This window comes from Artibeus jamaicensis, unplaced genomic scaffold, assembly GCF_021234435.1.
Source record: "Artibeus jamaicensis isolate MK-2021 breed Jamaican fruit bat unplaced genomic scaffold, CSHL_Jam_final contig_465, whole genome shotgun sequence".
NCBI classification, from domain to species: domain Eukaryota; kingdom Metazoa; phylum Chordata; class Mammalia; order Chiroptera; family Phyllostomidae; genus Artibeus; species Artibeus jamaicensis.
In genome coordinates this window covers 4,252,607-4,268,667 of record NW_026521843.1, presented here as the reverse complement: position 1 = coordinate 4,268,667, position 16,061 = coordinate 4,252,607, and the positions used below count along the sequence as shown (strand labels likewise).

The 16,061-nt window shown below is 58.5% G+C and overlaps 1 protein-coding gene across 11 annotated transcripts in view; it reads right to left on the bottom strand.

Annotated features, from left to right (window-relative positions):
- The window catches only part of GREB1 (growth regulating estrogen receptor binding 1), a 93,322-nt gene that overhangs the window by 26,902 nt on the left and 50,359 nt on the right, over positions 1 to 16,061 (bottom strand). For 9 of the 11 annotated variants that reach the window (XM_053667131.1, XM_053667129.1, XM_053667130.1 and 6 more), the window contains exons 5-16: positions 14,482 to 14,664; positions 13,012 to 13,155; positions 11,391 to 11,519; positions 8,378 to 8,491; positions 7,797 to 7,940; positions 6,831 to 7,016; positions 5,849 to 6,199; positions 4,313 to 4,441; positions 3,504 to 3,632; positions 2,700 to 2,897; positions 1,867 to 2,047; positions 125 to 320 (exon numbers count right to left, since the gene is read on the bottom strand). In XM_053667131.1, coding sequence (XP_053523106.1) covers positions 125 to 320; positions 1,867 to 2,047; positions 2,700 to 2,897; positions 3,504 to 3,632; positions 4,313 to 4,441; positions 5,849 to 6,199; positions 6,831 to 7,016; positions 7,797 to 7,940; positions 8,378 to 8,491; positions 11,391 to 11,519; positions 13,012 to 13,155; positions 14,482 to 14,664 — 2,084 coding nt within the window. The remainder of the gene's footprint in view (positions 1 to 124; positions 321 to 1,866; positions 2,048 to 2,699; positions 2,898 to 3,503; positions 3,633 to 4,312; positions 4,442 to 5,848; positions 6,200 to 6,830; positions 7,017 to 7,796; positions 7,941 to 8,377; positions 8,492 to 11,390; positions 11,520 to 13,011; positions 13,156 to 14,481; positions 14,665 to 16,061) is intronic. The other 2 variants (XM_053667128.1, XM_053667133.1) reach the window with 2 other exon arrangements.

Below are 16,061 nucleotides of genomic sequence, written 5' to 3'. Positions count from 1 at the left end.
GCCCTGGGTCAAATTAAAGACCCAAGGAGCTGGCACCCCTGGGACCTCCAGGCACCCTCGTTAACCAGCATCCCTGCTGAAGAGACTTCCTCCCGGCTGCGGCTGCGGCAGGGGCGGCACTCACGTCACTGTGGGAAGCCGGCCAGTGGATCTCGTTGTAGGGGCTGATGAGGGTGTGCTGTGTCTGCAGCGCGTAAGGGAAAGAGGTCACGTGCAGGGTCACGATGTTGGGGGCCTCCTTCACCTCCCTGCAGTTGAGCAGTCGGTCCACCCATCCCGCAGACGGGCCGCTCTGGGAGCAGAGGTTATGGACGGCGCTGCTGAGGGAGGAAGTGGGGAGACGGGACTGTCAGTGGAATGGGTAACCCCGACCTATGCCTGCACAGGATCGAGCAGTTAATATGCTCATAAATAGCCCCCCAACACTGCCAACCATCAAGGTGCATAGCTCTGCCCATGACAAGAAAAACAGACGTTTCTTAAAGGACTTTGCTGCAGACACCCGTCCAGGGCACCCCTGGTGCCAGTTACTAACTGACAGCTCGGCCGGGACACTGTCTACAGAGGGTTTCCTGCAGGGGACACAATGCACCCGCCCTCCCCAAATGACGATTGTCACCCAGGAGTGTTTGCGGGACCACCCTTTCTCCCTTGGCCCAATCTGTTACCCATCTCCTTAAACTCTTTTCCCCGAAGGCCTGCTGACTCTGAAACAATCCAAGGAACGTGTAAAGGGCAGGTTGCTGTACTCAGTTTAAAAGCATTGAAATGGAGCCCTGGCTGGTGTGGTTCCCTTGTTGGGGCATCGACCTGTAAGCCGAGCAGTCATGGGTTTGAGCCCCGGTCCAGGCCCGTGTGAGAGGCAGGCAGTCCCTGTTCCTCCCCCTCTCTCCCCCCTTTAATGTCAGTAGGCATGTCCTCGAGTGAGGATCTCTAAGAAGTGTAGGAATGGAGTGGTAGCCTTCTAGACGGGGGCCTAGGAGACAAGGGCCGATTGCTCTGCGGAACAACAGCCTCAGCCCCCTCACCTGCAAGTCTAGGGCAATAACAAGAACTAGAAACTCACCTTATGGGCGAGAAGCCTACCCTCAAAATAAATGTTCAAAATGGACCCTCCTGTTATATAATTCAGGATGCTCCGATTTCCCCAGGCCCATACCCTGGCCCGGGTTGGGAGCCATTTACCTGGATGGTGATCTCTAAGGCTCCAGGCAGCCCTAAACTTCTGACTCCGTGCTAAATCACAGCCTTCCACCATAACCCGACCCCAGACCTTCCTCCCCGTCCTCGGCCACGTCAGGGGCAGGGTCTAAATGCACAACACCCAGGCCCGTCTCGCGGAGGTGACCGGTCCTCTCCAACTTCTCTACTCAATTCAGATGGACGGACGGACATGCAACGCCTGTCTTGAAGGAGGATGGTGCCTGCTGAGACCCAAGGTCCCACAGCCAACGGGCCTCCGTCAGGAAGGGGCCGGGGCTAACTCCCCCCTGCTGGGATCCCTGACGCACTAGTCTGGGGTCGGGCTGCTGGGCAGGAAACCAACAATGCTTCTCCTTGTGCAATTCAGGGCCTTGGTTCCGGGCAGGCTCTGCTGTGAGCACCCGCACCCAGTGCTGTGACCACATCAAGCATGACACGTCCCTTCTGTGGCCTCAGTTTCCACACCGTACCATTCAGAGGAGGCATTGGATGCCCGAGACAATGCCCAGCTTGAAGGTTCTGCACCACAGCCACGGCGCCTGTCACCGATGTCAAACCCCACTGCCCTCGTCTTTCGAGGGCTGAGACACAGTCCCCCACGTCATCCATACTGTCTCAAAGAATAAGCGTGTCAACCCTGCCACCTGCCCAAGTCACGCGAACCTCACGAGATCCCAGTGGGCGTGGTCGTGGATGAGGATGAAGAGCGTGTGCGGGTTCTGGAAGGAGTTTTGCAGGAAGGACTTGAATTTGGTCTGCGCGTTGGCATCGAGCTTCAGCACGTGCTGCTCCACCTGCTGCTTGCTCACGCACTCCTTTTCCAAGCCCAGCTCCAGCAGAACCCCTGCGACAGAGTGAACACGCACGAGTGAGTGTGTCACACACACTGTCGCCCCTTTCATCCACTCCGTGGACCCCTGGCGTGCATGGCTGGCGCTGTGCTCGGCCCTGGGCTGCAGGGCTGCGTGGGACATGGGCGAGTCAGGAAGCAGGCCCCACACAAGTGACAGGGTTACACCAGCTGTGCAGGGACAGCCCGCCCAGGGGACACAGCCGAGCCGGCTCCAGGGAATGGCTGATCCCAGGCCTGGAAACAGAGAGACCGGAAGGACCCCCAGGCCCTGCAAGGTCATCTCCCAGCCTGGATGCCACCAGGACATAGGGTGGACCAGAGGGACTCCTTTGAGAACTGACTCCATGTAGTTTGCATTCAGTCCCCTTGAAAGAACAGGGAAAGCACGTCCACGCAGGATATCGACACACGGGTCATCGACCCGCGAGGGACACGGCGAGAACCCAAGCTGGTTCTCCCCTGAGCAGAGAGCAAAGTCCCGGGTGAGTCGCTGCTTCCCAGCACCAGTTTCACGGTCCACAAACCGGGGCAATAATTCTTGCCCTGCCCCCGTCGGCAGCGAAGACGGCTGTCCGAACCCCAGTGCGACCTTAACCGAACTTCCCCCGCCGCTGACACCCAGCCCGCCCAGGAGGCCCCATACCCGAATGCCAGACATGGAACAGCATCTGCTGGTAGGTCACTTCTGAGGGCGGGATGCAAATCAGGAAGTCCACCTTCTCGAAGGATCCTAAGTCCAGATTCTGGGTGCTGGAATCGGCGATTGAGCACACGTGGGAGAGCAGCTTCTGGGCCACGGCCAGCTGGAAGGGCCGGATGTGGGGTGGCTCCAGGCTGTAACCTGGAACCAGAGCCGTGGGGGTGAGGCGCCGGGAGCAGAGGGCCACGGCCCTGGACCTCTGCTGGGGAAGGACACAGTGCACCCTGGTCTCGTGCACGAGGCCACAGGGAAAGGGAAGACACACCAAGAGTTCCCGGGGGCCTGCTCCGGGCTGGTTCCAGGTGTCATCTCACACACCAGTCCCCCCATTTAATCACCCGAGGATGAACTACCCTCGGGGAACTCAGAGGCTGGGACCTGCTCCACCGGCAGGGGACGAGGGCGGCATCCTGGGGAAGCTGGCTGACTTTGGGATTCGGAAGAGGGCGCGCGTTGTCAAGGAGACGACTTCAGGGACTTAGTGGGAATAGATATTTTCAACAGCACGTTGATGAGATGAAGTCCAACAGAGAACTGCACTCTCAGGAAAACCCTACGGATGTTTATTTCCGGGTAAATGACCTGTTGTTACGCACTGGAATCAAAGTTACACGTCAGGTCTCGTGTGATGCTCCAGAGGAGCCCTGGCCTCTAGATGTGCTCTTCACGTTGCCCCCTGGTAGCCCCGGGGTCCTCGGACATGGCCTCGCTGGCCCAGACCCCGGCCACCAGCTCCTCACCACTCACTTGTGCAAGCTGGGGCCCCGCCGACATCCAGGGACGCTGATTTGGTGACAGAGGCGGCAGTGAGTGAAGAAGAAATGTGGCCTTGACTTTCCTGATGAAATTTGTCCAGCAAAATGTCAATGTCGCCCTCTGCCCAAAACAGAGTAACAGAAACGAGTTCGTGAACCGGAGCAGACACTGGGAAATGCCCACAATGCATCAGGAACCACACTGGGCCCAGGTTAAGAGACAAAGACGACGGGACCCATCCTATCCAGGAGTCCAGACCTGGTAAGGAAATTACACTGTGACGCACAGGTGCCGGGACAGAAGGAACAAAGACAGAAGGACAGAGCGAGGAAAGGGTCTAAGCCCGTCCTGGAGAAGGTTTCTGGGACTATGCGCGAGTCCAGGGGGTGAGTCGCCAGGCAAAGATCAGAGAAGGATGCACGCAGCACAGCACCCACAGAACGGGGCCCAGCGAACACGCTGCTCCTGCGAGAAGCTGCAAGCAGTTCAGAGGGGGAGGTGGGAGTGGTGTGGAGAGAGGGGCACAAAGGAACAGGCTCAAGACCCTCACGTGCCCCCAAAAGGCCGAAACCACAAAGCCCCGGAGAAGCCACAGACAGTGCAAGAAGGTGGCAGGGACCACACCAGAGGGGCCACGCCAGCCGGGGCCACAGACGCTGACTCACAGACCAGAGGCCGCCCCGCAGGTGCGAATCCAGGGCAGCCCCAGGAGGGACGGGCTCCACCGTGACCTCCCTCCCTGTGTCTTTATATCTGTGTGGTTCACGCGGGAATTTGCACCTGTCCCACTGCAGGCCTACCTGGACAGAGGGTGCTGAAAAAGGCCCCCAAGGAGTCCACTCTGCCCGTAACCAGCTCATAAGTGACCTCCTTCTGGTACTCCGCGGGGCTGAGGAGGCTCTCGGAGAGAATGCGGGCTTGGTGTTTCCCTGGAAAACACGCAACGGACTCTCATGGGGCCCCTGCTGAGAACCAGCTCCTTGACGGCGGCTCGGTGCCTGCATCTCTTCTCCTCCGCCCTCCCCCACACCCGGCCCCTGCCCCAGGTGGGGTCCTGAGGGGCACACCCAGAGTACCGGCCGTGGGACCTGATGCCCGCTGACCTGGGGTGTGTTGCCGAGCCCTGCCACACCCAGCGTCCCCCTCCGGAGCACGGGGCTCACGGGAGTACCCCCTTCGTGGGACGGTGGCACGGATGACACAAGACCCTGTTTGTAAGACACTCAGCCCAATGCCCAGTACAGCGAAAGTCAATGTCACGTAAAAATTACGGAATGAGGTTAGCATCAAAGGTGGTGCAAGACAACTGGGTTGTTGCCCAGGAACAATGTGAGGGTTTTTTTTTTATTATTTTTAAACACACAAAGATTTCAGGTTTAAGTTTAGAACCTCTTCCCGTCTTGATAGACAGTCCCCGCAGGAGGCTGGTGACCCAGGCCCCACTCCTGGGGGGGGTCCCTCAGTCTTCACTCCCACCGAGGCTCCGCCCACTCCCAGCAGCCCAGTCACCTCCACCCCCAGTCTATTGTCCACACACGCCGAGCAAGTCCCCCTGAACAGAAAGTCAGATCACATCTCTTCTCTGGTCCAAAGAGCTCGCACAGGGAAAGATCCGGAGTCCTGGCCCGGCCTTCAGGGCTCTGCACGGCCCCACAGTCCTGGCCAGCCCGCGGTCCCTTCAACTCACCAGGCACAGCCTGCTGCCCCACGGTCTTGGGAGCCCCGCACCTGCCCTTGTTGGCATTGCTTCCCCATTCCTCACACCCCTGCTTCTAAGACACCCCATTAGAGAGGCTCTCCTGACCCCCTTAGGAGCCAGAACCCCTAACTAAAACCCTCTACTCCATTGCCCTCCCACCTGCCAGGTTCTGTGCTGGATTTGGGGTCTGACTTCCCGCCCAGGGCACACGCTCCATCCCGTGTCCCCAGCCCCTGGCTGTGGCTGCATGGAGGAGGGCTTCAGTAAGTGTTTTCATCACTAGTTAATGAACTCATTAACCCACACGGCACAACAGGGCCACTCCTTAAATCTCCATTAGGTAGTGGAAGAGACTGTCTCTAAGGAGCCAATCACATCGCCAGGTGCGCGCAGAAGCCAGGTTTTTACAGGCCTGTCCAGACTCCCAAGTCGCCCCGATGGGAGTGGGGGTTAGAATTTTCACTGAGTTCACGACCCAGGGTGCTTAGCGCTGGCACCAGGAGGAGGGGGCCCTCGGTACTCAGCTCCCACCCACTGCCGCTGCCAACCCCGGCATTAAGAGGGCAGAACCGCCAATGAGAGCGACTGGGAGACCCCCAGAGCTGCTTCTCGGCAGCTGGGTGGTGCAGAGCCTCACCGGTGACGGCGATGCAGGAGTCGATGGCCGAGTTCCGGCAGGCGCAGATGATCACCACGTAGTTGGTCTTGGCCAGCTTGCCCTCGATGAGCAGCCGGAACATCTCAGAGAGCCCCTCCGCCAGGGAGTAGGCGCACTCGATGACGTGCACACTGTCATTGCAGGAGCTGGCGGCCAGGCCGGCCAGCCAGGGCAGCTGTGCAGAGGAGACCGGCGCCACGGCACTGGGCGTGGGTGGGAAGGGCTGCGGCGCCGCCTGCTGGTACTGCCGGATCTCCATCAGGTACGACTCACGCCAGGAGCGCAGGAAGATCTGCTCCAGGTCCTCCATCAGGGGCACCTGGTCGGCCGCTGGCAATGCAGGGTGGGCGGAAGGCGCTTCAGTGCCTGTCCCACGCCCCCCTGTGCCCCACACCCTCCATGTGCCCCACGCCCCACATGCCCCTCTCACCTCAGGTGCCCCCACATCCCCAAATTAGGGGTGAGGGTGTGCATCTAATAGTCCAAAAATATGGTAGCTGTTTATGTGCCAGGTTTAACGCCTTTTCCCTGGGCCCACATCCCCTTCCAGAACTGTCCCTCCCCTCCAGGCAAAGCCCCCTGGGAGAGCTGTCCATGGTCGCCATGCTAGCTTCCTCCAACTGCCCCCATGTGGCTACTGTCCCCACGCCCCTCATCCAGCACCCCGAGGTTGCCAGTCACTTCCATACACCCACGCCCAAGGGTCAATAATCAGCCTTCACTCAGCTCTCAGGTCAATTGTTTTTTAACTATATCCATACATTCCGACCTATTGTAAGCCCTCCCTGGTCTTCAGAGTGGTGACCACTGCAGCCCCCGGTAACACCTGTCAGCCCGTGGCCTGTCTTTCATTTCCACCATCCAGAGCCAGTCTCCACAGCGCCAGTCAGCGAGGAAGGCCCAGAACTCCCCACCTCCAGTGGTGACCCAGCACAGGCTCACGGGCAGCGCGGGGACTCACCCAGCTGGACCAGGTAGTACACGGTGAGCAGGAGCTGCATCTCCTCCGAGATGGGCTGCGGGGTGGGGGCCCCGTACTGCTCGTGCAACCGAGACAGGGACTGGGAGCTCTGGTAGCAGGTGTGCAGGAGCGGGCTTACCACGACGTCATTCAGGTTCCCACACAGGTAAGGGAAGTTCCCGTGGCCTGTGGGGGAGCAGCAGCACCTGCTGGTCAACACGTCTGGGCACCACCACCACCGGGGGCCCCCAAACACAGTGCCAAGTACAGTGTTGACCAGCACCGGGGGTGCCACCCAACTAGCCCTGCCCAGTCCTCACAAGTCAAGGTCTCCCGCTTTGTAAGAAGAAGGGATTTCTTTCACTGAGGCCAAAATCAGCCTCCATGAAGCGTACACTAGCCACTGACCCAACACAGAGTCAAGTCTGGTTGTATGTCCCGCTCCCCACGGGTGACCATGGCTATCTTTGCCCACCCAGACATAGGATCCATCGTCAAAAAGACCAGTGGCAGAGGGTGAGAGCAGGGCCACCCCCAGATCGGGCGGGGCTCCCAGTCCCGTCAATCGGCAAGAGGCCGAGGCTCCGTCTCTAGCCCTTGGTGCTCAGCCCCGAGCCTGTGGCCGTGGCAGGAGCTCAGTGAGGCTGAGTGAGTGAGGAAGGAAAAAACACATGTACAAGCAAGTGAACAGCACTTGGAATCATTTCACTTGGACCTGTAGTGCAAAATCAAGAAGCTCTCTAACTGCTGGCGTCGGACTGGGGGCTCCCCCGTGATGGGAAGGGTCTGCTCAGGTCTTTCCCTGTCCTGGAAGGAGTCTCAGTGAGCGCTCGGGACACCTCGGACTCAGACTGGAAGATGCCAGCCTGCTGCCTGTTTGTCGCACGTTCTTCCAGCCCCAGCCTCCCCCCCCCACACACACCGCCCCCCCCCCCCAGCTCCACCATGCTGCACGGCGCTGCTTGCCTTTAAATATCACTGGCTTGGCCTTGCATATTTTCAGCAAGTTGTCGGGGACAGACACCGGTTCTCCGGAGGCCACCACGGGAAAGGTGACTGAAGCTGGTCCCGCCAAGCTGGCCTGGGGCACGCAGGACATGACCGCATTCTCTGCAAACATGCGAGAGCATTAGGAAGACGCACCTCGACCCTTCCCCGCCCCCCACCAAGTCCTGGGATCATAAGTTTCTGAGGTCAAAAGCATCTTTAAGGTCACTGGGTCCAACCATCCCCACCAAAGGACCCAGGCTCCTCTTCACTATCCCTGAAAAGTGACAGGCAAGCTCCTTTTTAAATTCTTTTCAGGTCAGGGAGCTCACTACCGTGCTGGGATCCTGGGCTTTGTTAAGCAACTCTAATACCTGCGAGAGAGAGCCTTCAGTTGTACCTAAGTCAGCCTCCCTCCAATTCCTCGCCAGCACACACAGAGAAGTGCACACACACAGAGAAGTGCACACACACAGAGAAGTGCACACACACGCATGTACACCCTACCCCACCAGCAGCGCACCCAAGCCTTGGGTTTTTGGCAAGTTCTGGTCACTTACCATACTTAGCTCTGCTCCGACCACCCTGGGGGTAGCCACCTTCTGTAGCTGATGGGGATTCTGGAGACCACCCTTTGTGGCGCTTTTTGGGGGGCCCGGAGTTGGACAAGATACCTAGACAACATTTGGAGTGTGCATTCAGCTGTCAGTGACGATGAGCTTCAAAATAAAACATTCCCCTGACTTGGAGGACACTTATTATATTTTTTAAAATCACAGTTCATGATGGGTTTTTAGCATCTATTGAAGTAACTAGGCATAAGGCAACATCCTGTCCACCTTTGCAAATGTTTCATTCTGAAGTTGTGCAAGGAGTTAAACTTCGATCTGAAGGCTTAGCCTCTTCACCTTCAACATGGGATCGTAAGGAAGGTGCCTTGGTCAGGACTACAGAGAATATATGTAAAGCACAAGCCCAATGAGTGGTGGCCGCCAAGACTCCATCATCATTATCATCATTATCATCACCTCACATTGTGTTCCTGCAGACAAGCCGCAGCATGCTCAGCCCACCACTGCAGCTACACCACCAGGGGGCAGCACATACCCAGCGGTGCTCCTCTCCCCACCCCAGCCTGGAAAGCTAATTTGAGGCTGAAGAAATCAAGGGGACAGAAGCTGGCACCCACCGCTGTTATGAGCCATCCTGCCCACACAGATGACAGCGTGCCCACGACTCTCACTGGGCTCGTGGTCATTCAAAATTCCATGGACTGGTCACCGTACTTTTGGGATCAATTTTTGGATGCAACATCTGCCCTCTACTAAAGAGCTACATGATCAACCCTGACTGCACATTGAACTCACCTGAGAAGCTTTAGGACCCTCCATGCCCAATGCAGCCCCGTCCCACGTAAACCAGGACCCCGGCATCTGCGGTGGGGGTGGGGTGCAGGCAGGCTGACAACCCCCAGGCTCCCCGATGCACCTAAGGCATCACAGGGGTTGGGAACCGCCACCTGGAGCACTGTCTCTCTGAGTCTGGCCCGAGAAGGAGCCGGACAGAACGAGGAAGGGCCAGTTAAAACCGTCTGCTCCCAGGCTCTGCCCTGGCCCGCAGAATCGGTCTCTGAGACGATCTCTGGAGGGTGAGAAAGTGCTTCTTCACAAGCACGGCTGATGCCCAAACTCCCTGCAGACCTGCAGCTCCCGGACCTACTCCACCCCTGGGGACAACCAAAAAGGGTCCCTGCAGGGCTGCCCGGCAGGGACTACACTTTGCCCCTGAGGCAGCCTTCGGCCCTCCTCAAACACCCCTTGTTGCCCAGAAGCAGTTTCTTAAAACTGATCTCTGCCCCCTGCAGAGCGAGCAGGAAGGCAGAGACCCCAGACCCTTAGGTGGGCTTGTGAATGAGGCAACGCCCTTCAGCCAGCGTCCACTGAGCCCCTCTGTGCCCGGCTCCGCAACAGCTGGGGCCAGGGCTCCGAGCGATGGGTGGCCACAGCCCTGCTCTTCACTGGCCTGACGGACACCAGTGGGGAGGAGGTGACAAGTGATCTAAGCTCTGAAAGGCAGGTGCTCTGCAAGGGCACAGATGTGTGACCAGGCTCTAGAGATGGGGGGCAATGGGGTGGGGGCACCGAACTGTCCAGTACAGGGGGACACGTGACTCTAGAACAGGAACAGCTGGTTGGTTGGAGCCAGACTCCAGAAGGGCTTGAGGTCACACTAGGGAACAGGGGGCTCTCTGCGTCCCCTCCAAGGGAAGTGTGTTCACTCACAGCAGAAGGAGGCTCGCAGGGCCCAGGCCAAGGGCAGCTCCTCATTGCCTTCCTCTTGGGGTGACAGCTGCCCAGACCTCAGTGTAGAAGGGGCAGCACCAAGGGCCCAGGCTGCCCCATCACCGTGCCCGGGCCCCAAGCCTCAGCCACACGGCTGCCCTAAAATCAGCACCCACCCAAGAAGAAACAAACACGAGAAGAAAAGTGGGTGCCTGCCTGGGTTCCTCCCACCAGGAAAGTGACAAAGGCCTGACCTCAGACCTGAGAAAAAACCCAAAGGTTAAGGCTGGGGAGTCTCGGACCCGATTCAGAAGAGACACCGTTCCTTCCGCTTGGAGGGAGATGACGTTCAAGACCCCACCGGAGAAGCCCTCACTGCGGTGACGTGGAGGCAGAGAGCCAGGCTGTGTGCCTGGCTGTCTCTGGGTTCCCCTTCCTCCTCCACAAAGCAGCACGTGGCACCAGACGGCCTCTAAGAGCTCTCCCAGAGGGACAGCCATGGACCCTAAGGCTCCATTCCACAGTCGCGTGGAGGAGGAAAGGTGGTGAAGACTGGTTTCTGACGAGGCTCCCAGCGAGCAGAGCTGGGTCCCTGCTCCGCCTGCCACTCTTCCTCACCCACAGCCTCTGCTCTAGCAGGGGGCCAGCTTAACCCCCTCACTTACCCCCTTCCCACCCCTTACTCACCTCCTCATCCCCTTTCCTCACTTCCTCCCAAACCATCTCCAATTAATGCTTCCCCAGCTGTGAATGGCAGTTCACTTGGCGCCTCCTCCAGGAAGCCCTCTCTGAACAGACCAAACTCAATGATGCTGCTGCTGTGGGTGGTGGTAAGGTGCCCTAGTGAGATGCCAGATATGCCCACTCTCCACACAGCACCTCCTCTGATCCTCTCACCTGCCCTCAGAGCAGAACTCACACCTCCAGACAAGGAAGCATCTGACCCAAGACCCCCCACGAGTAAGAGACAGAGGTGGGTTTTGGATCCGTGTTTATCTGGTGTTGTTCACACGGTACCATGTCACCCTCTGCTTCTCCCGAACTCTGCAGCCCTTCTGATGGGTGGCTCACAATAAGACAGGTCTCCCATCTCACGAAAGGTTCTCGAGGCTTCTTGGTGTAACCCGTTACCCAGCACCAGGGCCTGGGCACAGCCCTGCAGACCCAGGAGGCATCTGCTGCCCTGGCCAGACTCTCTGTCCAAGCCACACCAATTCCAGGAAGCTCCCATGTCTGCCCCCCAAAGCCTTGACCCAGAGAAGGACAGGACCCCCAGGATGGGCAACGCTACCTAGTGCCGAGGGCCGCGTCACAGCCAACAGCTTGTTCTTCACCAGCTGCTGGTGCTTCGGGGAGTCTTTGCCGTTGAAGACAGCTGGGCTGGTGGCTATGGTGAGTGGGGGGTGACCAGAGGCCGGTCCTGGGCACAGAGAACGACACAGAGCAGGTCAGCTCACAGCACGACAATTCTGCCCGACTGAGAAAACATGCTGAAACATACACACATGCACACACACTTCTGCAGTGAGCACTCCCTGGTGGGGGAAGGACCAGAGGGACAGGAGTGGCCCGTGGGGCTCCATGAATTCAGGACTGCCCCGGAAACTGTTTCTGCTTCCTTCCACCTGCTCCTTCACCCTCCAGGCCCAGGTTTGTGTCAGACGCACCAGGGACAGCGGTTGGGTTAGCTGTCGCTGAGGCCCGGGCCGCTCACAGGGGCTGGGACTTCCCGGGACTGAGGGTCGTTCTGGGGGCAGCCACAGGTCCTGGTCTCCGGAGGCTCTCTGTACTAGCTGTGGGACCCTCCTCGACGTCCCCCTCCTCCAACTTCCTCACCCATAAAGTGGGGGTCACAGCAGAGCCGCTGCAAGAATGACCAAGTCAGGTCCCTGGAAATGTGCCTGGCAGGCGGCAAGCACTGAGTAAGCGTCTGCTCTTCCCCGAGTCTCACGGCCGCCCTGCAGACCAGGCCAGGGAGGTCTCCTCCAGCCTCACAGAGGAGGGAGCAGAGGTCGCTCAAAGACTCGAGAGGACCTGCCTTAAACCGCCCAGTGAGGGGAGGCAGTGCCGGGGCTCACACCCCGGTATTCTGATGCCAAAGCCGTGGCCCCTCCGGTTGCCTGGTGGCAGAGGTCCCAGGTGGCCCAGGCACAGGGAGGGCAGCAGCAGATACTGCCTGGTGGGGAGGGAGGTGTGGCACCCGGAGGGGCATGTTTCAGCCCAGGGCAACCTCTTCGTCACGGGTGGGACGAGCCAGGTGGGGCTGTGGCTCCTCTCAGCGTCTGACCTCAGACCCTCTGGGCAAGAGGAACAGAAACCACCAGTCCCCCGAGTCCCTCAAAGGCTGCTGCCTAATGTGGTCGCCTCTCCCATGTTTAAGGCTTCAGCCAGCAATACCTACTGTCAAATCTGGGCTCTGCCCTCCTGTGAGGTCCCAGGCCAGCACTGGTGGCCCCAACTTCCCAGCGAGTACTAGGTGGTCACAGAAGCCTGCTCGCAGGGGCTCATTAGGGTTGGATGGGACACGCACAGAGCTGGGGCACACGGCGCATGGGACAAAGCGAGTGTCCAGTCTCACTGCCCCTCCCAGGAGTCCAGTTCCAAGGCCGACTTAGTGCTCATCACAAAGCAAACCCTATGCTGCAGACTGGGGCTGCTGAGCGATCCCACCAGCCCACCAACAAGGGGACCACGTGCCAGAGCAAAGAGGCGTGCAGAGCACCTTTCCGAATTAAAAACAAAGCACTCTGTGCTGAAAACTCTCCCGAGGTCAAGACGAAATGCACAAGCCCTGCAGAAAGAGAACACGAAGCACGCCCCTGTCTCTCTGGAAGCGTCCGCCACCCAGCAGCCATGCCGGTGACATGCCAGGCCCCGGGTTCTGCTCCTTGGGGGCTGCTCCACCGCCTCACCTGCAGGCTGCGCCCCCGTGGGGATGCTGGGGCTCGTTCCAGGAGTGGGGTCCCCGGAGAAGGCAGCCAGGGGCCCGGAGATGTCCAGCGGCGGGAAGAGGGAACTGGAGCACAGGCCGGCGGTGGTCGGCCGGCCTCTGAACTCTGCGGACAAGACAGGGTGTGAACACCAGGTCACTGCTGCCCCCACCAGCTAGAGATGAGCTCCGAGCCTGGGGTTTGTCCTGCAGGAGAGCCAGGTACCCGGACACCCGTGCTCCAAGGGCAGGGGTCCATCAGAGGGACACGCTGTCAGGAGACGACAATAGTGAGCATTTGGGGAAAAGAGAAAAGCAGATGATACAAATGCATTATCTAATCACTGCCCATCACTCAAAGGTAAAGGTACAGGCCATACCTTCCTCCAGCCCACGAGTTGCCCTCAGCCCCAGGGATGTACCTCATCTGCAAGGTGCTTGGCCACAGCAGGTGATGAAAACCCTTCACTGGTCCCCCAGGGGAAGACCTGCTGCCTCCCCAGGACCCAGAAAAGGACTGGCACATGCTAACAGCTCATAGAGTATCAGTGTTTACTGACCGATGTAAGAAAAGGAAGAGTGATGATAGGAATGGTGGGGGGAGAGGCTGGCCCAGAGCCAGCCCCTCCTGAAGCCCCTGTTCTGCTTGTGGGAGCTGGCTGGGAGATTCCAAGGGGCCAGAAGTGAACCAACATGGACAAGTGAGGGACCGAAGGCTGGTCCTCCCAGTCGTCTCATTGAGGATCCTTCTAGAACATACCCCTCCACACCGATTCCATGGAAACATCTCAGGGAGCAGCCGAGGCTGGGCCTCTGAAATCCACCCCCTCTCTCTCCCCCCACCAACAGCTCACTGCAGCCAAGCCCTCCTGACCACATAGGAGACGGGGGGGGGCGGGCATGGGGCCCAGGGACTTCTTCTAGGGCCGGGACACGGGAGCTGTTCTTTCTGTTCAGGGACTGGGGGACATTATTCAAGCCAAGTTTCTCTAAATTGGGGTTCTGCAACCTTGCACATGGACATTTGAGAGTGGGTCATTCTTTGGGGGAGGGTGGAATGTCCTGTGAGCTGCAGGATGTTGGGCAGCAGCTCTGGCCCCCCTTTTCAAAGGCCAGGAGCACCCTTCGGCCGTGACAATCAAGTGTCTCCACAGGATGGCAGATGTTCCCTGGGGGACAAAGTCACCCACTGGAGAACCTTGCAACCACTGGCCACAGGATGGCACAGCATGGTGCAGCCCTCCGTCAACCCTTAAATGGCCCACACAAGGAGGCTGACGCTGTAAACTGAACACCTGTCGTTCAAAGTGGCATTTTAATTGCACACGCTGACCCCGCACCTGCCTTCGTGCCCACACCAAGCAGTCTCTCCGCAAAGTCCTGCTGACGGGCACCTTGGCCCACCCAGGGGACACCCCACCACCCACCTGCCCCGCACAGCTGAACCGCTCACCTGAGCCCTTCCAGCAAATGAGAGGCCCTTTGGTAAGAGCCCCCTGGGCGTTGCGGACCAGGTAATACTTCAAGTGCTTCTGCTTCTTGGGCTGAGTGGTCAGCTTAAGATTTATGTGATTGGAGAATTCCGTGAAGTAGCAGAAGCCTTTCTTTCCGCAGCCAACACAATTCCCAGAGAATCCTGGAGGAAAAACAGACCATGACCATCCCCGGCTTACCTCCAAAATCCTCTTTCGATAACACACGGTTCATCAAGACTGACCACTCATGCCCTCTACCACAGCCAGAGAATCTGCAGGGAGCAATGTGTCCTTGACTCAAACAGGAAGAGGGCCAAGAAGACTTGACCATGGACATGGGCCCAGGCAAGCTCGGAAGCGTGAACTCCCTTGGGTGCATATCGGAAGGCCTGTGAGAGCAAACTTCCCAGGACGAGAACAGTCCCTTCAGCTGTCTGCCCTGACCAAGAACCTGCACGGACCGGCGTGCTCCCACGCCCTCCGCGCTGGCCAGTTACAGAATCTCGGCGTTTGCTCACTGATACCAGATACACTAGGAGACCCCATGGGAGTGCAGATTCCCACCCTGGAGTGAAGAAATTTGATTCAACGAACTGCTGAAGAGAAATGAAGAATGCTCCGCAGTGCATGGCAGGCAGCGGGGAGGGGGTCTGGGGGCTCCGAGGCCGGGGGAGTGGAGAAGCTGGGCTCCAAGGTGGCTGTCACGGGGTCGGAGTCCTGCTACCCAAGACCAGAACGGGACTTTCTGGGAGGCGACAGAGGCTGCCATCAACTGCAAGGCTCTGAGAAGGTTGTCTATGCAGTGGCGATGGTAAATCTAACCCCTAGGAACTATTAAAACCCAGAGAAGATCCTTGAGAAGACCTTCGGAGCCGTCACATCCATCTGAATGGTACTCACCAGAACCAGGGTGACTGTGGAGAACTGTGAGGATCGGCTTTGCCACCTGACTGTCACATGGCTCTGCCTGAAGAAGCCCATGCCCGGCCCCGGGTATGGCTGGTTTCAACTGTCCTAGGCCCTTGGGAGGGGCACCCTGAGGCTGAGACTCATTTATTTTATCACATTCTCCAGCTGGCAAGTTTACCAAGGTCCTTTGGACCGAGGCCCTGAGGACTGCACGGCTTTGCGCCAGGTCTGCTTTCACACCTGGTAAACTGAGCCTGTGGCTCGTGTCCAAAGCAGCACTGTTGGTGACAGCTCAGGACACCTCCACAGAGAGATGAGACATCAATGCTATGGAAACCTGTGGGCTCTCCAGTCTGCTGTATTTTAAGCAAATCTCAGATTCCCTGAAAGGCCTTAGAAATAAGGGTCAATCTCTTGGTCTCAATTTAAGACAAGAACGGGTTAGTTCGATCTTCCAGAACCCCATTCCCTATGCAGCGGAGCACGCAGCAAAGGCCCCGGAGAAACGTCCCGTGTGGCACTCCGTGTCTGCTGGTGTTCTAAAGGGACAGGAAGGGGACCAATGTGCACAGGGAAGCCGTGACATCCTTGCCCATTCACTGCATCCAGACAGGCCGCTCAGTCAATCAGGGCAGCAAAACCTTCTTTT